This window comes from Symphodus melops (assembly GCF_947650265.1).
Source record: "Symphodus melops genome assembly, chromosome: 17".
NCBI classification, from domain to species: Eukaryota; Metazoa; Chordata; class Actinopteri; order Labriformes; family Labridae; genus Symphodus; species Symphodus melops.
The window spans coordinates 19,748,941-19,776,934 of NC_136707.1; the positions used below are offsets into that span (position 1 = coordinate 19,748,941).

The 27,994-nt window shown below is 42.7% G+C and overlaps 1 protein-coding gene across 4 annotated transcripts in view; it reads left to right on the plus strand.

Moving 5' to 3' along the window:
* Positions 1–1,347: 1,347 nt before the first annotated feature.
* Positions 1,348–27,994, plus strand: part of prkar1b (protein kinase, cAMP-dependent, regulatory, type I, beta) — a 56,547-nt gene continuing 29,900 nt past the window's right edge. The window contains exons 1-4 of one of the 4 annotated variants that reach the window (XM_079366643.1): positions 1,348–1,550; positions 2,998–3,185; positions 15,364–15,534; positions 18,731–18,822. In XM_079366643.1, the coding sequence (XP_079222769.1) occupies positions 3,012–3,185; positions 15,364–15,534; positions 18,731–18,822 (437 nt within the window). In that variant the 5' untranslated portion in view covers positions 1,348–1,550; positions 2,998–3,011. Of the gene's footprint in view, positions 1,551–2,997; positions 3,186–12,661; positions 12,766–12,821; positions 13,271–13,633; positions 13,754–15,363; positions 15,535–18,730; positions 18,823–27,994 lie in introns of those variants that run through there. The other 3 variants (XM_079366642.1, XM_079366645.1, XM_079366644.1) reach the window with 3 other exon arrangements.

The following is a 27,994-nucleotide window of genomic DNA, read 5'->3' on the forward strand; positions in this document are numbered from 1 at the left end:
CAAACAAACTTCCGCTTTACGGTAGATTTCGATTCAATATCTACAACTTTATTGACAAACACACTTTTACTCAATACGCATGCATCACGTCTTTATACCTCTTTAAAATACAAACACTTTAGATAAACATGTGAAACACAAGACAATAGTCGAAGAGTAGTTGAATAGTTGAACTGTATTCAATTTTGAAAAGGAATTTTCAGTGCCAAAAATAACATTTTGAGGGTCTGTAAAGACACCTGTCGTGATAATGACCTAACCGACCAGTAGTCTTTCTTAAGGATATGGATAAGGATTAACTTTATTGATCCCCCAATGTTGGAATTTGGGTGTTACAAGTGTAAATGTTTACATTTTTGCAGATATGGCCTTTTTCAGATGACATTTAATAATAATTATGAAAGTTGTCTGAAGGGTAAAGGTTTGATATGCACAATGATACTTAAGCAAATGTTTTATACTGTTCATTTTACTGCAAGGTGATCTATAGACTAAATCAAAAGTTCTATTGTGTGTTTATAACAACTAAAGGCGGTATGAAATATGAAGAATAAAGATCAAAAAACGGCAAAGTTGTCTTTGAGTATTTATCGAAAGGCTTGCTAAAAGGATCAATCATGCAACTAGCGAGGAAAAAGACGTTTAAATTAGCTGCTCCCTTTACTTGGAACACATTACAAAATAAATTGAAAGGGTTAGGGTTAAATGACATGGAGGCAGACACATCTGGCTGTAGATGTTCTTCCTGACATGTTTATGGATGATCCTGAAAAACATTTGCTGTTCAGATCTGTTATTTGTGTCTTTCAATTGCCCAAGGATTTATTTCTGATGTATTTTATGTATTTTTGTATTTCTATGTTTGGCTGCTCTTTGTCTGTCTGAAACTCTGTTACGTGTATTGCTGCTTGTTTTGTCCAGGACAGTCTTGAAAAAGAGATTTTTCTTCCTGGTTAAATAAAGGTTTAAATAACAACTTTGAAACAGTGAAAACAGACCCACTCCATATCCATAAATTGCACATTTGCATTGAGCATTTGTATGTCTATTTTTGTAGTGATGTTGAAAATTATTGTGAAATAACAGTGGACAAAAATAAAGAAAGGAGCTCATTATGGAAACCCAATGTGTAAGAAAACAAATTAGGGTGCCTTTTTGCTTTCTTTCTTTTTTGCGTTTCACACTGGTAATAGATTTCTTGTCCCTTCTCCTCTGTCTGCTTGTTCAAACGCTGTTTATTGCAAACAATTAATTACAGCAATACTCTTCAGGGTTGGATGTGTTACCTTTAAACATTTTATTACCTGCAGATGGGTTGGCGCGTGCCCGATGCTGCTGCTGCTGCTGCCTGGCCTCGAGAGAGTGCCGCTGCGGTCGACTTGACAGATTGACGTCATCGGCACTGACGCAGAGTGAAGCCGAAGTAGCAGAGAGAGGCAGAGCACGAGCAGCAGCAGCATCATCATCCCATCTACCAAACGACTCCTCAACAACCTCTCACCACCAGCGAGGTGTTTCCCCCTCTCTCTGAGCATCCTGCAAAAATAACGGTAGGGACAGCAGCGAGAGATCTGGACCGTGTGTTTTTTTATTGAACACACATGAGTGGTGCAGACCTGACCATTGACAGCGTTCAGTTCGCTTTAATTCCCCTTAGTTGTGGTTTGGTTGTCAACGTAAGATTAGCAACGCTAGCTCGGTTAGCTGTCTATTGTATGCAAATAAACAGGTGCTTAGTTGCCGTCCTCACCTCCTTATCACAGAATTGTTGTGTGGTCACTGCTTTTGTTATTTGCCGTAAAGAAACTAAATAGATGTCATGTCATAAAGTCACGAATTATTTCATTTATTATGCGGTATAATAAGAGTATGTCGTGAACGTGATTTCCCTTTGAGGAAGTGATACAGGCTAGGTCACAGTTAGCTTCACCTGCACAGCTTCCTGGCTTGCTTTGATACATAGAAACTGATTTTATTTGACATAACTGCAGGATGACATAACCTAAGCTGCTGTTGATTATATGAATTGTTGCACATTTAATGCCACATTTTACCTTTTACATTTACATTATCCTTTACAGAAGTTTATGAATGCAACGCTACAAAGGACACAAATAGTCGTGCATCAGTCGTGCTTGAGTTGTTGTTGTTTTTTTTTTTTTACTAAATGTTATGTTTCTGATGTCACTGTTTGTTATAAAAACATCACCCTTGTTTTGGTTCACCTGTCTTTATAAAACGGGTATATTAAGAGCACCTATGACCTGGGTTCTAATTTAATTTTAGCCACAAATATGTCAATAAGGTGAAGTTAGGATCTAAATGTGAAACAAAGTAACCCTGAGAAACAGGGTGCATGCAACACTCAATTCAAGATATGGCAGACACAATATCTATGCTGCTGTAGTTTGTATTCTCCCTGCTGTATTTTGCATCCATCACCCTTAAAGTTTGTACAGACACAATGACATTTTCTATAGAGTCTATAAAACAATAAGGACATTTAATGTTTATTAAGTTTAAACTTCCAGTGCTGTGTTGTCACGGGTTGGCCCTCGGTAATTAGAGTTGTACTGTTTTAAAACTGTCCCGCGAGGTGCAAGAAATTCTTGAAGTTCTTGCCAATACTAGTTTGGAATATGTTATTTAATATTTATTACAATTCAAATTAAGACCAAAACAATAAGTAGATTGGCACCATGAACCTTTCGGCACCTCATCAGATCTGCACCTTCACGATACTTCACTATCATGTCTGACTGCATTACAAACTCACCAAGGTTAATGGCAACAGGTTTATGACAGGAAACATCAGCAACAAGTTGTAAAATGTTCCCTCACTACCTTTCTGTCATCCAACTGTTTGAAATGCATTTGCCCCTTACCCGTTATTATATGTTTTCTTCATTTCCCTGCTATCCAGTTCTACCTCCTTCTCTGTTTTGCTAACCCTCCCCTCCTCTCATGGTCCACCCTGTTTTTATCACACCGCCACAGAGATAAAAGATAAGATGGCCACCTCCTCCTCCACTCTGGAAGAAGACGAGAGCTTGAAGGGCTGTGAAATTTTCGTGCAGAAGCACAACATCCAGCAGATCCTCAAAGAGTGCATTGTGAACCTCTGCATTGCAAAGCCTGAGCGTCCTATGAAGTTCCTGCGGGAGCATTTTGAAAAGCTGGAGAAGGTTAGTGATAAAAAAAGACTTTTCACTGTTTGTAATGTTGGGTCCTGAGTTTAACTGAATGTGTGCAGTGAACAAGGCGCTGTTGATTTTAATGTGTCTTTAACCAATATGTGACGTGAATGTTTGATGCAGAATTTGCCACTTTCTAGTTCTGATTTATTCTTTGAGTTCTCCTGATATTTTCTCACCACATAATGTCATTGTTTCAGCAATTACTACAGGCTGGATTAGAAGATGCACTGCTTTGTGTGTTTGAATTCACATTGACTATACTATTCTTCCACATGCTATATCTGTTTGTTCTCTTGTCATAATTGTTTGTGACAGCAGCCCATACGCACAGGCAAAGGATGCCCTGCTAGTTAAGATGCCGGGTTTAAAAAAACAAAACGCTGTTCTCTGCTGTTTATTTCACAAGAGCTTTTCTTTTTCATCCTATAATGGGATACTCCATTAGGGAATATGAGAGGATCTCCCATAAAAGGCTGGTGTCCTGTTTGAGGGCTCAGGGAACCTTTCTGTCAGAACAGGTGACAGAAGCGTTGAAAGATAACGGGCGCATAGAGAAGAGAAAGGTTTGTGTGAGAACACTAAAATGAAAGATCATATGGGTTAGAGCAAGTGCAAACCCTGTAGCACATTTCCTGTGGCCCACAAACAACGTGACTGCTCAGAGAGTGTGTCTCTGTGTTGGCTCTGGCTCACAAGATGCTTTTTACAAGAAAGGTGCTTCTTTGTCCCCTGTTTTATTTATAAGTTGCTGTTGGCGCGAGCTAACTTCCAGGACGTCTGTGGATTCAAAGGTATTACCTATTAAAGGTGAGATTGTGTAAGTGTGTCTTATATAGGTGTTCATGTTATTTTGCCTTCGATGCAAGTCAGGCTGTCCTCACGGAAATTGGGTCCAGGTTGATGTTTTGCCCCCCCCCCCCCTTAGGTTTGGCTTTGAACAGAGATGCAGATGCGTAGTTCTGCTCATGGGTGAATCATGAGTTTGTCTAATCTAAGACAACTTTTGTGAAAAGGTCATAAAGGTGTTAAAGTGCGGAGCTGGAGGCAATCACTGTTAGCATGAGAGGGGTTAAGGTAAAATGTTTTGAACAAGAGCCGCGTTTGTGCAGAGATAGAAGACAAGCGCGGTGGTGAGGTTTATCATCTTGATGCCTGGAGGAGAGACTCCATCCTTGCTGCAGTGATGTGTGGATATGTGTGTGTGTGATAGCATGTGAGAGTCATCTGATCTCATTATTAACTGTCCTAAAAAATAAAAAAAACTTTATCATGTTTGCAGAAATTCTGCTTTTGTCTATATGTGAGAACAAATTCCAAGTTTTCATTCATGTATTTTTTCATCACACCTGTATTGATTTCTTCCTGACAGACTAATCAGACACATGAAGCTGAGGTTTAAAGACATGCTGTATGTCCAGGTAAGGCTGGCCAACAGAAGGGTTTTATACAAGACTACTTCAAAAAGCCAGTCTGGGGTGTCCTGTTGGTTTTGTCCTTTATTTCTGCGGTCTATGTTCAGATTGTAGCTCTTCTTTTCTTCCTGTGTCTGATGAAGAGCATCGTGTAACTCGTTTCTTTTTTTTTTTTTAACCCTGCTTTGAATTTGAATGTAAACAAGCTGAACTACTGAAGTCAAGCTAAACCAGTGCTGTGCCCACAGAGGAGCTTCAAAGAGAGAGTAAAATGTAATGTGAAACGTTTAAAAAAAAAAAGAAAACAAAAAGTTTTTCTCCAGTTTAAATATTGTTTCTTTTAAAAACCTAAAATTGGAGGAAAGTATAACACACAACTTAAGCAAAAGAAATGAGTCCCCTCTCTCCAAACATTAACTTACATTTTCATGATCATTCTACAAATGGCATTGCTTTCATAAAATAATTCATGCTTATATTTATATGATCTGCAGTTAAAGAATTGTCATGGCTACTCAAGCGAAGGTCACGCTCAGGCGTTTCTCTCCTCGTGCTTGAACTTCGTACAGACTTCTTGATTCATTTGGAAGCTGTCGTAGACCGGATCGGGAGCAGGATGAGAGAGGGTTGAAAACTCCTCCTTGATTGTGGAGGTAGCGCTGCTGTGAGCTTGGACTGTAACGGAGAGGCTGCATGCATACTAATGGATGTGACAGAGCTCAGCAGAAGCACACAGCACCAAGTTGTTATTGATTCATGCCGTAAAATGACACTCTGCACACTTGCCCGACGCGTGTCTCATCTCGATAACAAATGAGCCTCAAAGATCTTCTGTCGCGATCATAACACTCGGTGTTAAAACATTTACACGTGAGCGCCACTTCTCTGACGGTGTTACTAAAACAGTCTGATTTCATCTATAGATAGCATGGTTCAGTTCGCTCTACGACACATTGGCCTCTGTTTTAAAGCGATTTCATGGCAATCTGTGTAAGTGGCTACACTGTCATTGGTGGGAAACATTACATGGTTTGCTTCCCTCCTATGCACGTCCATCTGTGTGTTCTGTGCAATAAGTTAATGTATTGAAGCTGTCGTGCTCCACTCTTCATCAGAGCATCACCCTAACCTCTCTGCTGCTGCTGCTGCTGCTGCTGCTGCTGCTGCTTCCATTTAATCAGCCTGGTTTCCACCCCTGCTCTCACCTGTAGGCTCTGATGGTGGTGTCCAGGGGGAGGGGATCTCTGCCTCAGTGTTGCGAGGTGTGTGATGCATAAAACATGACGCAGTGAGAGTCTGACGTCAAACTAACATCTCCATGTAACATCGCTGTTTATATAACAGGAAGTATTTATTATTTCGGAGGTTTTAACGTTGGCATCAAACTTCAGGGAAAAGTGCCAGTTATTACTGAGACTGCACATCGAGGGTACATTCTACACCTGCCTGTATAAACATTTGTTACTAACTAACTGTTAGCCTCGCCAACAGGACGTGTTTACACCCTGCAAGCTGCTCTTAACACAGTGTATGACTGTGAGAGTGTGTGCACATGAACACAGTGACACTACAGTAGTGTGTTAGAATACGTCCACGTACAAAACCATAAATCAAGGAGGAAAACTGGCATTTTTGAAGACGGTAAGGATTGCTTAAGAAACCGAGCTTGGCAACGTTGCCGAATGGTGTTCATTGAAATTGCTCAGTGTATACAAGTGGTTAGAATTAAAAAAAGAAAGCAGACCTTGAGTCCCCTGAGGGCCACTGTTTCCCAACACTATTCCAGTCCGGGCCGTTCAAACCTTTGTGCTAACCTTGTGTTAGGAGGTTGGTCAATCGTGGAATCGAAACAGGCTTTGTGTTGTGTTGATGCCGACGCAGCTATTTAAGAACCTCATTGTGTTCCTTTTTTCTCTCTGACGACAACATTGAGTTCAACAAGCCGTGTCGATTTAATCTGGATTTAGGACTACGGGCTCCATTTTGTGTCTCTTCTTCCTTATTTTTGGATTGTTTTTCCTTTGGTTTCGTCAGTGGTCTAGCTCTTAAAGAATTCATGAGATTGCCTTTAGATCTGTAGTGCAGTCACGTTCAGAAAAAAACAAGAGCAGATTTTTTATTTTGCCATGATTTTCAGACAGAAGTTTCCGATCCCGTCTCTGATTCCTGCAGTCCCTGAAATCAGGAATAAAAAACAACCGACGTGAAATATACTTTAGTCATCACATTGCTGGTTCACTTCAGCCTGCAGCGTTGTTTTTCTGGGATTCTCTTTCAGCCATATTCGTCAGCACTCGTCGCCTACTAGAGGTGGTTACCTAGGCAACAGTACAGGACAGACAGTGGACTATACTGTGTTCAATAAGTCTCTTTATCCGCAAAGTTGATTCCGTCTCTCCTCTCGTGTTTTCAGGCTTTTCTGTGTGCAAATGAGGTCATCAGGGTATTCTTCTTCCTGCCCGTCCGTCAGACCTAACTTCATTTCTTATCTGCACCGGCTTGCTTTCATACGGCATTCACAATCTTCTCTGGGAAATCTCTTTTCTCTGGCTCATTAGAGATGTTTCTACATCATCTGCTCCTCTGCCTGTCTGTTCACACACACACACACGCACGCACACACACACACACACACACACACACGCACACGCACACGCACACGCACACGCACACACACACACACACAGACAGACACACGTGTTTGGGCTAAATCATCAGTGTGACCAGATTGTTTTTAACTTCTGTTTGGATGTAATTACATGTCTACGGCCCTCCGCTGACGTTGTGAATGGAAAAATAACAGCCTTTTCACTGCCTTTCATCCTGCCTGTTTACGCCTGGTAATGATGACTTTGATCCATACAACAGAAGCTTGCATGGGTGTACTCATCTCGCCTTGTCTATCAGCTCAGCTCAGTGTCATTGTTAACTTGAGTTATTTGGCACATCACAGAGTGTTGTTTTTCTGTGTGCGTATTGGTTAAGCAGATTTCTCTTTCTGTTGGTGTGCTTCTTAATATCTGTTTAGTCTGCAGCACATTAATGTTTACATGTCTGTCTTGAATATAGCCTCCATCCAGAGTTCTGTCATTAACTGGCTGACTAAAACACTTCTCATTGACAAACGGTTTCCTGTTAGTTTTGCGAAAAACATGAAAAATAGTGAAACAGATTTTTGACATTTTCACAAAAGTTTGTCTTCAGGGATGTTGGCACCTGAACAGTTTATCACTGCAGTGCCTCTGCCTTGATCATGTGAATGATAAGAAGTGAACATTTCCTGCAGTGTGTTTATGATGCTGCCAAAAAAACACGCTGCACCACAGAATTGGAAACCTCTCTAATCAGTGCATCATTATTACCGAGCTGTCCAAGAAGTAGCACCCGCTGAAAGTGCCAAGACTGAATGTGTGAATGTGGCTCATATCAAGTGAGCAGCTGCCCCTGCAGATGTTTTATTGAATTAGCTATCTCCACGAGGCTTAACCATGGCTGTTGGCCTCCAAGAACAGCCTCCTTTTGCAGTTGGATGTTTTCATGAAGTCCCTCACGTTCCTTTTCTCTCTGCTCCTTTTTCACCTTTTTCTCACAAACGTGTCTGATGACTGCCTCTCTCCTCCTTCGCGGCGACGTTGAAATCACACGTTGATCTGTACACAACATGCACGAAATGTTCCACGCCTGCCAGACGTGTACTCCTCATCGCCATCTGTACACGCGTCATGAGCCTGTTTCATCCTTTGATCTGATGCATGTGCTCCAATCAGAAGTTAGGACCCATCAGGTGCCGTGTTTCTGTAAAAAAGGATCAGAATCCCTTTTGTTTTTTTGTGTTTTTTTTTTTTTAATGATTAGTGACCAGGGGGAACTGTTTAGCAATCGTGTTTAGCAATTTGGAAAGTTTACATCCAAAATTATTTTCAGCTGAAGTTTGAAAAGTTCTGGTTCAAATTTATTCTGATTGTTTTTGATTTCTTCAAAATGAGTTTTTTCGTTTTTTAAGAAAAAAGAAAACTTGAAAAAGGATCTGAATATAACTAAAAAAGCTCTTGAACTTAAACACTAATCCTGATGTGTTTGTGTTCACATGTTGGTTGCTGGTCACTTGCCGTGTGCTCTTCTGATCACAGAATGCCGTCTCTGTTCATTACGCTTGCAGCGCTGTAATCACTTTGTGTCTCATGCTTTGAACACTGCCTCCATTACTCTACTTTCCTCTTATCTTTTCATCCCGAGCAGCCGTGTTCTCACAACTCATCAAGTCTCATGTCTCATCAGTTCAGCGCCCCTTCAGTTTACAGAAGAGCGTTTGTCCTTCCTAGATGAACCTTTATGATCATTTTCTTTACATTCGCCCAACTTTTCTTTTCTCAAACACATCCTGTGTGACGACTCCTACTTTAATGTGCTCTTGATAGGGAGAACAACACATTCCTTATCATGTCTTAAAGGTTTGCAAGTAATGATTATCTTCTTTTAATTATCTCCTGGTTTTTTTCTCACCTTTTAGATTTGAAAAAAAAAATCAGAACATTTACTTTACTACGTTTATTTTAAATTTTAATTCAATTCTCATCCAAATGCAAATGTATTTGTATGTTTTATTCAATTCTTCTTACAGCTTTGGTAAAATGTAGGATACTTTGGTACACTCCATACCACGTGTTTAAATGATGTTATCTCTTTGTTCTTATGACGGACAGTATGGAAAAGTATCCACGCTTTAAAAAAGAATAGCTCTTCGGTCAGGCAGAACCAGAATAAGAAGACCTACTTCCACGTGTGGTGTGGTGCGATGCACAAAGCACGTCTGGCCTGCTGCTTCAACTCTTGATCAGTCTGTCAGTCAGTCAATCAGCCACTGTCTCCCTGTCCCCTGTAAGATGAGAGGCCTTTCTCTGTGGCCAGCCATTCAGCTGTCACCAGGACCTGTCATAACAAACCCACCAGAGCCTTTAAAGGCCTCTGATTGAGAAGCCATCCTGAAGAGTTGCTTATTTGTCGAGTCTGCTTTTAGCATTTAAATCAGATTATGTCTTCCTTCCTGTTCTGCATAACTGTTGTCTAGATCAATGTAGGTGTGTGCGTGTGTGATGTGTACACACATGTTTGTATATTAGCATCACAGTCCGTCCCTCACTTTAAGCCTCCCACAGATCTGTAAAAAAAGAATAATTAGTGTCTCCAGTCTGTATGTTCACTCATCACAGCCGTGCTGGCAGCAGGGTATTTGTCAAATCATCTTAGGGTGCATGCAGTGACCCGGGCCTAAACCTCCTCCCTGGCCCACCTTGGGGCCCCTAACAGGTAAATCGGCCCCCAAGAGTCTGTTTTCCCGGTGGTCCTTCTTTGTCCTCTCTCATCTGCCCGTTGCATCACTCCTCCCTCCACAACTAATCTTTGTGAGAGAAAGAGAAACAGTGAACACCAACATGACAAAGGCTTGTGTTTTGACTGATTATTCAGTCGATCTTTTTCCCCTTCGACTTTGCAGCACGGATTTCAGCCCCAAAATGAAGGCTAAAGGTGAATGTCATTACAATAACGTTATTGCAGGGCATGCACCAGCTGCAGACCGGCAGCAAAGATGTAGAGACTCATACTGTTCAAATATTCATAGATCCCCACATAATAACATCCTACTGAACTTTAGGTGTGTTTTTCAATACCAGTAGAGAAGCTTTACATACTTACATATGTTCTGCCTTTTCCATTATTTAGCATCCTGCATGTGCTGTTTTAGATTTAAAGCGTATCCTTCAGATTGATTCAAAAGAGCTGCAAAGAATCGAGCAACAAGTAGGAGACTTGGGGTGTAAAGAGTTCATAGTAGTGAAGAAGACATGCTGCGAGTCATTAGCTGTCAGCTCAAAGGCTGCCATCGTGTTGTTGTCACTGTTCACTTGCAGGACAAGTCTTGTCCCCACAAGTTTCTTTTAGAATTTGGTGGACCGTTGTGACGAGAAGGTAAGTTGATATTTTGAGCAGGTACATGTTGAAGCATTAAGATCAGAGAGTCTACATTGCAGAGAGCGTGATGTTTAGATGTTTAGGGAGTTTGTGTTGTACAGCCGTAAAGAGAGCCGGACATCATTTTATAGCCAGGAGGTCAGCACTCGCCAGTACGCAGTCCTAACACAGAAGCAAACTTTCTGTCCATTGTGCTGCTGTAATGGTGTGGAACAAAGTGATGAGTGGACTGCATCAGCTCTCCATGCTTCATTACCTGTGTGTGTGTGTGTGTTTGTGCGGCGCCTTGTTGTTTTTGGTTCACTCGCTTGCATGCTTTCAGCCCTGGTGGTGGAGAGTGAAACTGTGCAGGTCTACGGATCAGGGCTACGTCAGGTAACCACTTGTGGCTTTTTTTTCCCTTTTCTCTTACTAATATCAGAAAGGAGGTCGATAGAAGAATAGATGTTTGATGCGTGTGCGCTGTGAGCCCTCGGATCTTCTCACAGGGACTCACAGACGCGTAAAGCACGATGGGTGGTTGGCCTGATTAATGTCTGTTAGTCAGAGCTATTAGGACGAGCATGAGTCATCATTTTTGTTCCTATGTGTTGCACATTTTAATACAGGTCACCATCCATAAAGGAGCTGAGACTGAAAGGTTTAATAACTGTGACTTTAGTTTTAGAGCGTGTGTCATCCTTTTTCTCTGTCATTGTTCATTTGGTTTATCTCACACAGTCGCTGACACTCCAATGGAAGCCGACTTTTTTTTTTTTTTTTTTTACAGAGCTTCTGTGTCCTGCACTGGCCTGTGTCCTCTGTCTCCTCTTTTGTCCTCTCTCTGTTTGGCATCCAGCCGCTTATGATGACGTAGGAAGAGCAGCAAAGAGCTGGAGGGAAAGAAGGGTGAGAAGCCCTGACAGGGTTTTCACGATACCCAGGCTTTTTCAACTTTAGATTCAATTCTGCTAAAAACCAAATTATTTTACAAACAAGCTTTCAAAGAATTGAGCATTTTGACAACCTGAAAGCATTTTTAAAGTCTTTATGAAACAGACTGAAGTCAATAATGATGCATCTTTAGGACCTATAAAAGCAAACCAACCCATTACAAGCAGAACTACTCTTTCTAGACTTTTCTGAAGTATTATTGATGCCTCAAACGTCTCTGCAGGGCAGGCGTTTTATGAAATGATTTACTGCTCGCTTAAAACACAGCCATTTTATGATTTGTTACACAGTAAATATTTTTATTGAGTGATACATTTGACTGTTAAAAGTAAGCAGGAGATTTGTTGTCATTGAAAACTACCGATGCATTTACAGGACAATCTTAGTGAGGTAAGATTTCCACGGGGGGGGATGCAAACAAACGTTCCCTACACTGCTATCAGAGTAGAAAACATACAGGTAAATAAGTAGAATAGATGGAATGATATCTAATGCTTTTTTTTTTTAAAGAGGTTGAGATCAGATAGGAAGACAAGAAACACTCCTGCAGTTGTTTGTGTTTTTAGCCACCACCGTACGAAGCTCTGAGAATGATAAATGGCCTCAAACTACCGACCGGTGTGTTTTTACAGAAAAGATAATAAAAAAAGGCTCCTCTGCTGCGGGTAAGGCCACATTGCAGTTCTAAGCTCACCTTGGATAAATGAAACCTGGTTTGAGGAACATTAAACATGTTTGAGTCACACGGCACGTGAGTCCTTTGTCTGTGTGTTTGAGGTAGAAGAGCAGAACGAGGAGCTTTTGGAGGCATACACAAAGTCCTCACTTGATGCCTGATCCTGCTGACCTAAGAGGAGGGCATGTGGGTGTCACTGGAGATCAGTAGAGAGTGATGAAGACACTGCATGGTACAGATGAGGTTTATATGGGAGGACAATGTAGCCCAATGAGATCGTCAGGAGCCCGACACTGGTGCAAAAGACACACAGACGCGCTACTCGGTTCGAACAGAGGTCTGTATTGAGGGGAGTGACGTTTTCCTCTCGGTGAAATGAGTCACTGTAGAATATGAGAGAGACGGACGGAGAGTCAATCTGTCAACAGGCGTCACCGCTGCGTGTGTGAACGTAGGTGTGTGAGCCGCCTTTGCCTCCCGTTCAAACTCCCAACCAACTCGTCCGGATGCTCTGAGTACCCTGTTGTCATAGTGACAGGGGGAAGCGAGAGGAGCCTGCTCATTGCACCACCTGATTGTAAGTGTGTGTGTGTGTGTGTGTGTGAGAGAGAGAGAGAGAGAGAGGGAGAGGGAGAGAGAGGCTGGAAAGCAGAGAATTGCGCAGGAGCGATGGAGAGACGGGCTTTTTGCTGTGATCAGTGTTTTCATCAGTAGCCTTGTTCTTTAGCTGCCGTGTCGTGGAGATTGCAGGAATTCTGTCACTCACTCTCTCTCTCTCTCTCTCTCTCTCACACTCTCTCTCTCTCTCTCTCTCTCTCTCTCTCTCTCTCTCTCTCTCTCTCTCTCTCTCCGCTCCACACAAACTTGGATGCTCTGCTTACCCGCACACATACACACAGCAGCCGCTGTGCTTGTATGGCAAGATGCTGCAGTCGTGTGACTTGTGTGTCAGGTGTGTATGAGATGGGATCCATGAGTTTTCCATGCACACATTGACACACTCCCTCTCTGCTTTGATGCCCGGTGCCTCTGACAGGCTGAGGGAGTCACAGCAGGCCTGGCCAGGGACTCTTCATGCCATGGTAAATACCTCTGCTGACACGCTCCAGATCGCTTACGGGAGCTAGGCTACGTAGTTTGATGTGAGTTTTGTTGCATGTTAAAGATGCTCTGTACTACAGTGACTGTGTGTGATAGTTCAGTTGATCCTTTGTGCCTGTTCTAGACAGAAACGTGTCTCATATTGTTTGTTGTTGACTTCTACTTTTGTCTGTATTGAGGAGCAATGAGAGTATTTTTTTATTCATGAAAGAAAGGGAAGCATTGTTGTTGTTTTTTTCTCGTATTCACCCTCTCTGTCTTAAGAGAGGATAGTCTGTTTTCGGATTGCAGACGTTTCAACCTTGATTAAGCTGGAGTGTGTGAGCCTCCCTCTCCCCCTGCAGTCCGCCTGTGCATGCGTTTGTGAGATTCTCCGACTCTACCTCCCCTCCTCTCCTCGTCTCCTCTCCTCCTGCTGGCTGCTGGCTGTGTTCCCTCAGGCAGTGACTCTGCGTAAGCAAGAGGTGTGTGTGTGTGTGTGTGTGTGTGTCTGAGATCTGCATTCGCACATTGTGTTACGCAGAGTGTGCCAACCATCGCAGAAACCTTTCGGCATAACTGGAGACAAATTAGACAGAGAGAAAGGAGTGAAAAATTACAGGGAGACTGTGAACAAAGATTATAAGAGGAAAGGATACCAACTCAGAAAATGAGAGAGCGAGCAGACACATGTCCTGAAGGCAGCTGACAGCTTCTCTCTTACAGTTTCTGTCCCAGTGACATGCTGAAGTTTGGATGGCTGGAGCAGGTTGTTGATCCTTGTGAAGTGAAGTGCCGAGCGGCGAGGTACAAGACGTAGCATTTCTGTTTGTTGCGCTTTTCACGTCCTCACTGTCCCCACCTCTCGTCGCCTGTCATCGCAACCGTTTTGCATCCGTCATTTTCTCCTCCTCTCTCTTCTTTTCTGCCCTTACAGTGTCAGTGAATTAGCAGAGAGGCGGCATGGATCTGTCGCTCCCTGCTTACAGCATGCAGTCATCTATCTGCTCCCGGCTGCTGTGGCTCTTCTTTCTCCGGTCTCCATGCTCACCTTTAGCAGACGTTACCATTGTTTTGGTCACGTGTTGGTGTTTTTGTAAAGTGAAGACAGAATCCCACACAGCTCCAGACCAGAAGCTCACCATGCTGTTTTGTCTGTGACTCACCTGCTCAGCTGATGGTGAAAGGTCACCACAGTGCATACGAGCCGCCACCAGACAAATCATCCAGCTCACACCTTCCAACACTTTTACATCATGTCTGCACCACTTTACACACTCCACACATACTTCACTACATTGTTACTGTTTGCATCTTGCATGTCTGAAGTCGTGTCTAATGAAGACCACATAATAGCTGTGTGTGTGTGTGTGTGTGTATAAACTCAGTCCTCATGGTGCAGATATTTTGATGCACTCAAATAAAGGAATGAAAACAAAAAGCACAACAACCATTTTTGATAGGAAATAACCAAAGAAGTTGAGGCTTGCTTGGTTTGTTCACATTTTTATCAATTGGCTCACAGCACTCTCACATATCAACTAGCCTGCAGTGCTTTTATTGTGTACATATGCTAATGTGTTAATCAAGTGTGCAATCAATAATTCATCCCTCGCACAGCGTTCAGCAGTTGCAACAGGAGCCAGCCGGAGGCATCCTGTCTCTTATTTGATCTTTCCCTCGCTTGTTGTTCATCATGTGGCAGCGGGGAGAGTACCTGGCTGAGCCTTCTGCTCTCTGCATACTCAGACCTGCAGATATGAATATTTAATCGCTTTTATTTCATTCCATAGCAGCCAGATGCTCCCATCACGACACAGATGTTTCCACTGTTGTTTCGGACTTTTTAAACTATGAGCTGGTTTAGAGTCCCCGTCATGTCAGAAAAAGGTTTGTCCATCTTCATTTGATGGTTTCTCAGGTAAAATGATATGAGGCGTTCTTCCTGCTGAAGCTGAAGAAGAAGTTGCGTCTGTTTTCTGAATAAACTGTGTACATGTTTTTCAATCAAGGCGGTCATTACGGGAACTTGTTTTTGACATTCCATTCGCTTCTTTGTATTAAAACCAATCAAAACAAATGTGTCTCCTCACAGGAAGAATGCAAGCAGATCATGGCTCGCCAGAAATCTAACAGCCAGTCGGACTCGCACGATGATGAGATTTCTCCCCCACCACCTAACCCTGTTGTCAAGGCCAGGCGCCGCAGGGGAGGGGTCAGCGCCGAGGTCTACACTGAAGAGGATGCTGTCAGCTACGTACGCAAGGTCAGCCTTGGAAGAAACATCAGTACATACCATGCACACCAATGCACTGCTACACAAAAGCACCTTTTCACATAGATACATGGAGGCAACTCAAACATGCCCAGTAACACGTTTGACTCGATTGCTTATCTTTGCACTATTTTAACTTTATATGAGTAAAAAAAAAAGTACCGGTAAATAGCTATGTGGGGTTGTTCTTGTTTGTTTATCTGACATCACAGTTGTGTTTGTGACACACACTGAAGAGTGTGAACGTCGACACATTCATTATTCATCCTGGCAGTGTTAAGGGACATCAGCTGTGTAAATTTGTGTAAATCAGCTCCATAAATGTATGACAGCACATAATGAACAGACATTTTACTGTTTTTATGACAAAAACAAGCAGTGTGTGAGTCAGCTGCTGAGCTGATGTTCAGTACAGATGCTGAGGTTTGACTCTGTGATGTTAGAAACACTGTGAAAGGCACCAACTCGGCTTTCATTAAAGGCCAAACCACTTGTTTTAACTGGGCTAAACCACAAACACTAGACCGACGCTCTGATTGTCGCTGTCCTGTATGTTGATGAAACTAAAGGTCGCTCTAGAAAAGTGTGTTATGATGAAATAACCAGTAATATTGCTCCTGGGAGTCTTTCTTTATGTGAAGCTGTGGACAAAATCTGAAGAGGAAAATCTCTTCACACGTATCGATGAAACTTTGTCTGTATATGAAACAGCCATTACAGAAAGATGTGCACCTAAATCCACTTCCCCACATGAAGTCTTGAGTTAAAAGAACAACTCTTCAGTTTTTATTTCATGCTTTTATTATATGTGCATCTCCAGTTGGGGAGAGATGCTTAGATCATTTCTTCAGCAGCTGTTAAAGTTATCTGTCATCTTTATGTGTCCTGGCCTTAATTTCATGCAAGATAGGAAAGAGTGCTCTTTGCCAGGAACTATAACTCACCTCTTTACATGTAGATAACCCACGCACACACACGCACACACACACACGCACACACGCACACACACACACACACACACACACACACACTAGTCGCTATAGTTTGACCATTATGCTTGATTTAAATTAACCTGACATGGCATTAATTGCTTGGTAATGACATAAGTGCATGAACCCACTTGTCACCACGCTGTAATCGCTCGGCCACTGGAGCATGCTGTGTGTGTGTGTGTGTGTGTGTGTGTGTGTGTGTGTGTGTGTGTGTGTGTGTGTGTGTGTGTGTGTGTGTGTGTGTGTGTGTGTGTGTGTGTGTGTGTGTGTGTGTGTGTGTGTGTGTGTGTGTGTGTGTGTGTGTGTGTGTGTGTGTGTGTGTGTGTGTGTGTGTGTGTGTGTGTGTGTGTGTGTCAGGTATGTGCACACACCCACGGGCGTTTGTGTTCATGTCCCTGAGGTCTGCAGTCATGTGTCCTGGCAACAAGCCTGCTCCTATCTCCAGCCTCCTTTTCTTCACTGTCCCTCACTGTCTCATGGACACACACACACGCGCACACACACACACACACACACACACTCACATCGACTCATACTGCCACATCAGCTGCTTGTGATAAATAAAAGAGTTCATGTAATGATCACACACATTGCTACAGACCATCAGAAAGAGTTAAAATGAAATGAAAGCATGAAAGTGCATGATTGCTTCAACCTAAGAGAGGCTCCCTTCTGCCCACTGACACACTAACATAACACAAACACACACATTTACACACACACACTTGGTGCATCTGCGCTGACATCTTCGTACATCATCGATTTCCTTTATGACTTCACAGTCAGCATGTTGAATGTTGAATCAATTAGCTCACCAGCTCATCTGATTAAAGGGAGCTTTGCTGTGAGTCCTGTCCGTCAAGCCTGCAGATCACATTAACATGGTGAAATGAATGAGAGAGCTGGTGCAGAGTTAGGATGGAAACCAGTCAGGAAACCTTCCTCTAATATCTGAAAACAGACACTTCCTCTCATTTAACGTTTAATTATATGCAGCTCTTTATTTATGGAGTTATGACATGTATGAAGACAGATAATATAGTCATTGAAGTAAGTAGGCACCCCACAGGCCTTTACCATTGGATACACACACCAACACAATTGTATTGCCTTCCTCCAATCAGTGCATGCAGGCATATCGTTTAAATCATGACAAATCGTTTTTTCTCTCACGTGGCTTTAATCTAACTTTTTTTGTGCAAATACGCCCAGTAGAGAATGTCTAAGCATTACTGTAAGAGCTTACAATTCAAAATATGACACAGTGACATCGATTGATCCCCTGTGTGGCAGCACTGGAGCTGGACTTAATGAGGTGTCTGACCCAAAGTCTTAATCTGCAAATGACTTCTCTGTCTCAGCCTCTCAGGGTGGATGCATCCTCCTCCGTCTTCCTTTTCTCATCCAGGCCAGCTTCTTTCACTTCCTCTTTGTGTCCACTGAGTATCCAGGCCTGACTTCTCCAGATAGATGACAAATTTGGTCCTTTTTATGTTGTATGTGATGTGGTTTGTGTGTATTTGTGTGCATGATGTGAACAGTGCAGCGTGGTCATCTTCATGTGGAAACATCTGTTGCTTTAACGTAATTACAACCTTTCCCCTCCTCTCCCCCAACACCAGACACACACACACACACACTCTCTCTCTCTTCCTCTTTCCCTCTTTTCCTACACTTTTTGACTTTCTCACCCTGTGTGAAAAAAAATAAAAGTTCTCTTCAAAGATTTCTTTTTTTTTTTTTAAATACAGACTTCTTTTGCCTTGTTGTGGTTTCAGACTTTGCAATCCCTTTTCCATGTAAACACACACACACACACACACACACACACACACACACACACACACACACACACACACACACACACACACACACACACACAGAGGCAACCCACAGAGTCGGGGACATGAAAATGCATGTTTTATGAATGAGTTCAAGCCTCTCTTGAATTTTTTAAGGCTTGTGTGACATTTTGAGCGTAATCCCTGAACAGATGGGCTTTCCCACAATACACAGACACACGTGTGGGATACGACTTTCAAGAGTTTGCCAATGCACTGCTCTTTAATTACTCACTTTAGTCTGCTTTGAAGTGCTGGCCTATTATGTGTTTTTGCTGGTTTAATTCATGTGCCCACCTGCACAATGTTGTCATAGTCTGTTTCACCCGTTACATTACTGCTTCATCTTCACAGGTGATCCCAAAGGACTACAAGACCATGACAGCGCTGGCAAAGGCCATCTCCAAGAATGTGCTGTTTGCTCACCTGGATGACAACGAGAGAAGGTACCTACACCGACTTCTTTATGAGGTGTACCAGGTGTTACCAGCAACCCAAGAGTGTGTGTGTGGACACAGAGTGAGTGTTTGTAAGCTGATATTATAATAAGCAGGACGTTGTTTCAGTCAAGTGTAGCGCTTTCAAGTTGCATCTCAGATCAACAGAGCGAGAAGAGTCGAGATTTGAAGCAAAGGTGGGTAAGGGGAAACTCTATGTGTCTCGGTGTTTCAATTGATTGTTGGCTGGAATGGTTACCTGTGTGTGTTTTAAGTAGTGTGTGAGGAATCAACAATTTTTCATAGTCATTTTAGAAGAAAGTGATTTAAATGTTTTTTTTTTCCTTCTCTTTATCTGTTCATTGTCCCTTCACACTTATGCTCTATTCCACCATCCTCTCTTCGTCACTCCATCTGTCCCAGATCTCCAGTGATGGCTCATCTTGGCTGTGACGAGGGAAGTGTGTGTGTGTGTGTGTGTGTGTGTGTGTGGGGGGGGGGGTGTATTGTGGGAAAGACTCTCAGGTGGCTGGCAGTCCGGCCCGCCAGCCGGAATACTGTTTCATTGGCGGGGAGAATCCATTATGCCCCATGGATAGGAAAACACCGGAGCTTTCCTGTCGGCTAAAGCCTTCACGGACCAAACCCAAAACATGCTCTTTCCAGTCTTTCGTCAGCTGACGATTTACCGTGCTCCCTCGGAACAGGCACGCAGGCCTCTGATTACACGTCAGTCCCTCTGAAGCAGCCCCGAATGGAGGGCAACATTTGATAGATCCAGACAGTCTGAAAAAAAAAAAGCATGCATTTGTGTGGCTCATGTAGCAGATTAGAGTTACACCACAGAAATAAAGTAGCAGTAGACCATGAACTATCCGGTTGTAATATACTTTCAGAAACCTAAGCTATGTAATGGCATCATCGTGAACTCTCGAAAGCATGCACGATGAAGAATTTACATGACTGGCTGTCATGTTTGCATGTTTGTAATCAAAGCAAACATCAGAAACATGAAATCCTCTGCAAACAGGCATTAGCTATTGGAGTTTTTCTTACGTGAACTCGCAGCTCTGAAGGCTCTTAGCAAGTGTCTGATTTGTGAAATTGTACAGGAAACATGGCAGTTAGTTGGCATTGCCTTCCTCTGACTCTCCGTCCCTCTCATCTGTTCTTCCTCACTCTTCACTTCCAGCTGATGATGTCGGACGGCTGGCTTTTCTTGGCCGGCTGGTAGTTCTGTCACGTTGTGGTTTTGTTTTGCGGTTGTTGTGCCTGCAGCCCCGACTGACAGAAGTGTACTGATCTATGGCCAATGAGCAGGAGTGAAAAACTGCACACGGTAACCCTGAAGCCTTCGCACACGCTTTAGTTTCTCTTCAGTTTCTCCAAATTCTTAATTTTTGGAACAAAAGTGTGCCTGAGAAAAAAGCACGATGCGATTCGTGCTCTTTCTAAAAGTTTTACACGATACGTGAAGTACCAAAATAAAATACATCCCTGTTATCAAAGGCAACGATGAAGAAAGCTTTAAAGCCAATCATTTTGTTGTTGTTGATGCCTTCTGTTGTTGGCAGATGTACAGAACTGTCATAGACTGACGCACATGAGCAGATGGAGTCTCCCTCTCTCGGTGTCTCTCCCTCCCTCTCTGTTTCTCGTCCTGCACACAGCTGGCCATTCGGCTTATTTGATGTACTCGCATGTGCTCACACTATGTGAGACCAGATTGAAAGTCACAGGACTGTGGTTGACATCAATCAGACGAGTCAATAAATGCATCATTGAAAAAAAGGAACAACTAATCCTTCTAGTTTCACTTGACTCTTGATTGGCATCTTTTCTTTTATTAGTTTTTATCGACGGCTTTGCAAACGTACTAACAGCAAAACAGCTCATTTTGTTGTTGGACTGTGTGTGTGAGTGTGTGTGTGTGTGTGTGTGTGTGTGTGTGTGTGTGTGTGTGTGTGTGTGTGTGTGTGAGGCCGACAGAAAGAATGGGCTGTTAGCTGTGTGTGTCAAGGAAACATCTCGTGTGATTAGTCACTCAGCAGTTATGTAAGCTGAACACAACACGATTTGTTCCCCCATTAGTACTATATTATGCTATCATCCCCTTCAGTAATGAGCAAGAACCAAAACAATGAGACCTTCTTTGTTTCTCTCCTCTCTCCAATGCACTTCATCTCTCATCACCGTTTCTCTTCCTGCCCTCTTTTCTCCTTACTTCTTGTCCTCTCTCTGCGGTTCAGAATCTATCTCGTCTTCTTCCAAACATAATCATCTGCCTTCAAGGTACAGGACATTTTCTTTAGATACATTTAGGTGGAAATCATGGAGAGAAGTTGAGGAAAGGAGCCACAGGTCAACGTTCTCATTTTGAGGACTACAGCCTCTGTACATGGGGCACGACCTCACCACTAGGCCACAGGCGGCACTTTTTGTTGTTGGCTTTATTTGGAAAAAGGAGAGTAATTGAGTAGGAAATCAGGGAGAGAGTTTGGAATGACATGCAGGCCAGACTCCATCCCAACACCACAGCCGCTGTACATGGTGCGTGACCAAACCGCTTGGCCATCTGTGCCCCGGAGCAGTACATTTTTACTGACTGTCTTTTCTTCTTCTGCCTATTTTCAAGTTATTTTCTTCTTCTTGCTTTCTTAATGCATGTGAGCAGTTTCATTCTACAGCACGATCCAGTTTCTGATGAATGACAGTCAAAGTTCTCTTAAAGGTTTTTTAAACCTTCCAGTCTTGATAACTTGGACCTTGCTGGTATTTATCTAAACATTTTGAACATTTCCCTGCCAGGCCCTCGCTTACTTGATCCAAACAAGCAGGTATTTAATTGACTGCAGTTGTTTGTTGATTTTGCGTGTACACAGCTGCAACTGCAGAAGTAGGATGCGTTTGAATGATTTCATGATACGTTTAATTTGTTGCTTTAAAGATGCCTCTTAATTCAACATACATCTGTGCAGTCTCATGTGTCAAAACTGATCATGTCATATCTATCGTTAATTATCAAACCACATTTTCCTTTGGTCTTTAAACTTGATTCCAATAACTGTATATTCACTTACCAAGAATACCAGAAAAGTTCTTCAACGTAAACAGAGCCAGCTCGTGCTCCAGTATGCACTTTGACCGTGTTGTAAGTTTGCTTCCTCAGGTTCTATTTTCAGGACTGTAAAGATGTCAGGATGTATGTTTGGTTTCTGCAGGGAGAATGAAAACAGAAAATCCAAGAGGGAGGGAAGTTGTTTTCTAAAACACTAAACTCTCAGATCAACTTTTTTCTTACTCTGTCATAAAGATTCTTTTCTGCATTGTTAGCAATTATCTTTGCTGTTTTTGTTTTTATCCCTCTAAACAGTTTGCTCTGAGTTGATGTGATCAAGCCATTTTTTTAAAACATGTTTTAAATATGTATGCTTAAAATGTGGCCTCATTGTTTAATTTATAACCAGTAGTTTTATAGCTTGAAAAGACAAAAAGTTGTACAAAGGTTTAAGGGGACCTTTCTACAGAACTCTGTTCGTACATGGGTAAGCAAGCACACCAATATAACCATCACTACAAAGGATGACAGGGATTACAGCACCATGAGAATCCCACACACACACACACACACACACACACACACACACACACAGTGGAATATTCTAAAGTATGCATTTGAGCTTGTGTTCCCAGTGAGGCTGCTCCAGCTGGGAGCGTGGAGTCTTTGATTAACACACCATTCCATATGTCAAACTTTATGGCCTCAGAGTTTCTGAGCTCCACCAGCCGTGCTGTGTGTGTGTGTGTGTGTGTGTGCGTGCGTGTGGACCATCTTTCCTCAGAAGGGAAACCTCAACACATTTTCCCTTCCAGATTTGATCTCAGCTCTGTTTTTGTTGAACAGTTTGATGGCAGACGAGCTTACGGGGAAAGAAAACGTGATCAAAGCAGACTTTGTTGTTCTTACAGCGTACACATACTGAACACAAAGGATGTGGAGGTGGGAGTTTTTTTCTTTATCTCTTTAAACTTGCCTGGTCTCTAAACCTAGCCTAGACTAGGAATAGGACTCTTCAACTTGTTGCCTATTAGTTGCCATTATTACCTCCTTGTGATGTGCTGGAGCTAGTGTTTGATCTCACGTTATACTGAGCTGCTAACATCCAACTCAGCCTTAAACCTGTCTGATCATTCTCTTATTCTTAGAGCACTTGAATCCTAGTTGTCAGATCAGAGGGTTTTGATAAAACGTTGATAATAATCAGACTGCTTTGCAACCATTTCCTCATATCCTTCAGCCTAGTTTTTAACTTAAGGCAGGTGTGTGTATACTTCACACACATGTGGACGTGCATCGTGTGTTTGTCCAGGTGAACATTCAGTTTATTTATCTCGATCACTTTTCCAGGGTGATTACTCATTTACAATCAATCTCTAAATACAACAGAAGTCCTTTTCACATGATTAACCTAACTGTCTTTCAGTTCATACAATAATAGTATTTCTTATCTAATTTTCTAAAGAAGTGATAAGAAATGATTGCAGCTTCAGTTATGTCAAATTGTTTTGTCAGTACTTCTGCTCACCTGTGAACAATAACAGAGTTTGTTAATAGTAGAAGTGCAACGGTGAGGAGGCAGAAAGATAAAGACACAGGAGAGTACGGGTAGAAAAGGATTTATCACTGAAGAAGGGACCTTTGGGAAATCTGTCCAAAGGTGCATTTATTATTCCCTTGACACAAACAACACAAGCAAACAGACACATATAGAAGCTCATCAAGTTCTCTTCTCCTGCATTAGTCTAATGCACACGTACCACTGAACAGTCTCCTGAGGACGGGACAGAGACGAGAAGCCCTGCTCTCTGTGTAACCACCTAAATAGTCTGACAGGCCGGAGGAAACCCTGTTTATCTCATTCCTTTAGCTGTCCTGGCAAAGTCTACAATATTACTAATGGCATTGCCATCTGGTAGCAGGAGTTATTAAACCTGCTGAGGTCAGGACCCAATGGTAAACCAAGCAAATCAAGCAAATGCACTCCTTTTGAAAAGTAGAGAAATCATTTATTTATTTTTTAATAACTATTTTCTAACACAACAATCCCATTAAAATCTGAATGCAAGCTGTACAGTCATTGTTAGGGTTGCAAAGATGTGGTGGTTACCTCATCCTGCCTGTTTTAATCCTCTAATTAACAAGCTGAGTAATGAGTTGATGAAGTGACCGATTAGTTGATCTCTGACCCCCAAGCCCTGACCTCTGCACCTTCCCCGCTCGCCCCTGTCGATGGACGGGGAACATCTTTAGTGTACTGGCACCCTTTGTCCGTGTGTGTATGTGCGTGTTGCCTTGAAGAGGTGCAAAGATAACAATAAATAAATCAGTTAGTGACAGAAAAGTCACACAAACAAACAATGGTGAGGCGAAGGACACTTAAACTGCGCGAGAGAGATCTATCGTGTCTCACGTTCCAGCAGAAGTTTATTTAAGGTCTCTGTGAAGGAAACAAACAACAGAGAGAAGGGTGCTGTGTGAGATAGTGTGTTAAGCTGTATCAGATGTAGGGTTCTCACAATACCAGAATCCTCAACTTGAATACAATTCTGGTAAAAATCTGTTTTAATACCAGGTATTACAACAAAAGCACGAGGAACCACAATTTAATGTAATTCTTTGTTTTTAAAAACCAAAATATACACACATGTAGACAGCCCTCTCTTTTTTTGCTCACAGCAGCTTTCGTTAATGATGTATAGTAATGTAAGCTCTGAAGATTTTTTTTTTAAAAAAAAGCTTTGGGGACTTTTTGATCTAATCTGCCAGTAAAAATTAATGAGATTGTATGAATTTGAAATGTGGTACCAAAAAGTATTGAAAAGTCAAACATTTCCGAAGATGTGACGAAACGCATTATTTCTGCCACACAAAATCTCCATCTCCTTCAACATGTACATGCGATCAGTGACCTTACACCCTGCATGTGTGCAGTTACCACACAGCTACCCCTAGGGGGTGTTTTTGCCACACACACAGATAGAACAGATATTGACTTTGTTGAGAGTGATTGCCTCTGAGAGTCAGACAAATGGTGTGCCTGAGGGAATACATGCTTAAGTTCCCTGAGTTTAAGGCACCCCGACCCTCTGCAGGCCGTGCGGTCTGGCGGTAGAGAAAACACACTGAATGATAGAGGACGCTTGTTTCTCTGACCAAACAACGTCTCTTTTTGTCACAATTTGGAAACGACTACTCAGGAAGTATCCTGTAGTCTCTGTCCTGTGTGTGTGTGTGTGTGTTATTTTTTTTCAGCTTTGGGAGGAACTGTTGATTTGTGTGTTCAGGTGAAAGGGACAAGAAGATGTTTGGCTATGATTTGTACTTTAATGGCTGGCTATGCTACAGCAGCAGTCAGCAACACAAACAAATGAGCAGGTTGGGTGTTGTATAGTCTGTTTGTTTGTGCTGGTGTTTCCTGTCTCGCAGCTTCCCTCATTGACTGTTTGTGTGTTCTCATCCCTGGTCTTCCTGAGAGCCCGGTGGTCCTCTTTTCCCCCCTTTTCAGAGTAAACCACTTTCTCTCACTTGTCTTCCCTCTCTCTTAGTCGTGAAGGCTCATTCACGTCTACATCCACGCTCACATCCCGTCCCTCCCCCACATTTCATGTGTAGTCTTCCCTCTCTGTGTCCCCTGCATGGCTTTGTGCTGCTGCCACAATGCCAGGGGCCAGGCGATGAGGTCACTCTCCACAGGAGAGCTGCAGGCCTGACTGAGCCTCGACCATCCCCACCACCATCCCACAGCCCACAGAGAAGGAACAGGCCAAAAGCAGCAGCCTCTCCTCCCCCAGCACACTCCAACAACGTCACCTCTGTACGCCTAAGCAAACCACAGGGCATGCACACGAAAACATCTTATTTTTGGGAAGTTCATATCTCCCGGACTGCAGATAAACACACATCAGCGAGCGGTATTCATAGACACAATGTTATGGTCGCACAAACTGCACAGATAGCTGGAAACTTTTGTCCGCTCTCATAGCCTCTGCAGTGTTCCAACCTGTCCCCTGCTGCCTCTTCCGCCCCCCTGTCTTCTTCCTCCATCCTTCCCTCCATCCAGTTCTTTAGAAAGTAGTGAGTCATGTCTTAGTGTTAGCTTCTGGAGTTCACTTTGAACATTGTATTCCCCTCCAAATAAGTACCCCAGAGTCCATGCAGCCAGCTATGACTCATCTCTGCCTTTTCAGCTGCTAATACTATCAACGTGAGTATTTACATGAGAGCATGTGTAAATGTGTTTTTGTGCTCATTGTGCAGTGCACGTGTACAGTGCAAGTTCATTTATGTGGACGTGTATGGATGTGCGGTGCATATGCATTAACAGGAGCAAAGAAACCTGGCCCCTGCTTTGGATATGAACAGTTGTTGGATACAATACCTGCAGTGGGAAAAGTGTTGAATCACCTAAACCTCCCCTTACAAAACGGCCCTCAGAAACACTAACAACTGCTGATGGAAGAAGGACAAGAAAAGAGAAGCAAGTGCTGCAGATGGAGAGAACATTTTTTTTGTTAACACTTTCGAGCTGAGTTGTGCCCTCCTGTTGTTCGGCAGGAGTGACTCAGGGCGTTTAGCAGTCGTGGGCAGTGTCACGTTTCCTTTCATGTGAATGAATATGTAGGGTAAATGGGCATGATAATGACTTCCTAGCCAGGGTTTGCCCCTGCTGTGAGGACATGATGTTCCGGCAACCCTTCAGTGCCTTTGTAGCTCAGCCAGGCCAACACAGTACAACCCACACACTGACCACCAGCACATTAGCCAAGGACAGAGAAGCCCAGCACCCTACAGAATAGGCCGGCTTGGCCCATGGCCTCCCATTGTATACATCCAGTCTGCTTTTTCTATGCTACTGTGATAGGTTCCAGTGCACGGGCACAGACAACAGTCTAGTTATAGCGTGTTAATTCTCCCATGACCTCTTTATTGGTTCATGGTGTAACTCTGGTCGAGTTTCATTTAGATAAGAGGAGGTCAGCCCGTTTCTCTATGCTTGATGAGCTAACATGTGTGTGTCATAGAATTCAGGCCTGTAATCAAGTGTTGTCCAGGTAATTGTTTGTGTTCAGAATTGCTGGACTAATTCTGTTCTACAGTTATATAAATAGCACATACAATGACTCAGCTGTTCTCTCAGCGCTGAGGAGATCTAATTAGTTGTTTTTCCTAATTGCATTTTTGTATTCACGTCTATGAAAACATTATGCATGATAAAGATTGTTTAATGCTTCATCAGTAGGGACATTACAGCAAGTTTTCATCAACAACTCGCAAGATTGTTTTTATAAAATGGAAAGGGCAAACAATGAGATCATTCCTTTGGATGATCATTTTCCATATTTAAGAAAAGCAGTCTCTCTTGTTTTGGCGGGTCTCTTTTCACTGTGTGTGATAATGAACTTGCATCAGTTTTCCCACATTGTGTGTGTGTGTCTATAAAGCTCACATCTGTTAATGTGTTCAAATGTGGATTCAAACTTCAGACCTAGAGGTAGCTAAGCAGTCTCAGCTGTCCTGTTCATAACAGTTTTCTGTAGCACAAATCATACATCAGAATCATATCATACAAACAGAAAGAAACAAACAAGAGATAAATAGTATCATAGTCAGTGTTATTCCTCATGAATGAAATTCAGACTGTCAGCTTCGACTGTCTCTGTTCTCATTGGGTCAAGCATGCAGCTGTTTGCTGTTGTTAACATGAATGAAGTTTCCAGGTAGCAAGCTGCAGGTGTTAGCACATTCCATGGTGTTAGTACTTATATACTCAAGATGCTCATTGGTTGATCAGCACCAAGTCCAAGTCTGCAGGCGTGTGTGTGTGTGTGTGTGTGTTTACAGAGAAGAAGGCCTTACGTCAGTCAGATGTCAGTTATTGAATGTCAAGTATTTCTCTCGACTTCCCTGCACTCTGTGCACCGATGACCTCACCACCCAGAGCCCTTGTTGATGAGCTTTAAACACAAACACACACGTACACAAGTTCAGTGTACAGTTCTCGCCCTGGGCACCTTTACAGTGGACACCTAGTCCCTTACTTTTTTTTCCATCTAGCCGTGCACTCTCCTCCCACTTCCTCAGGCATTTTTAGAGTTTCCTCTCAGTCTCAGTTTCAGCGTC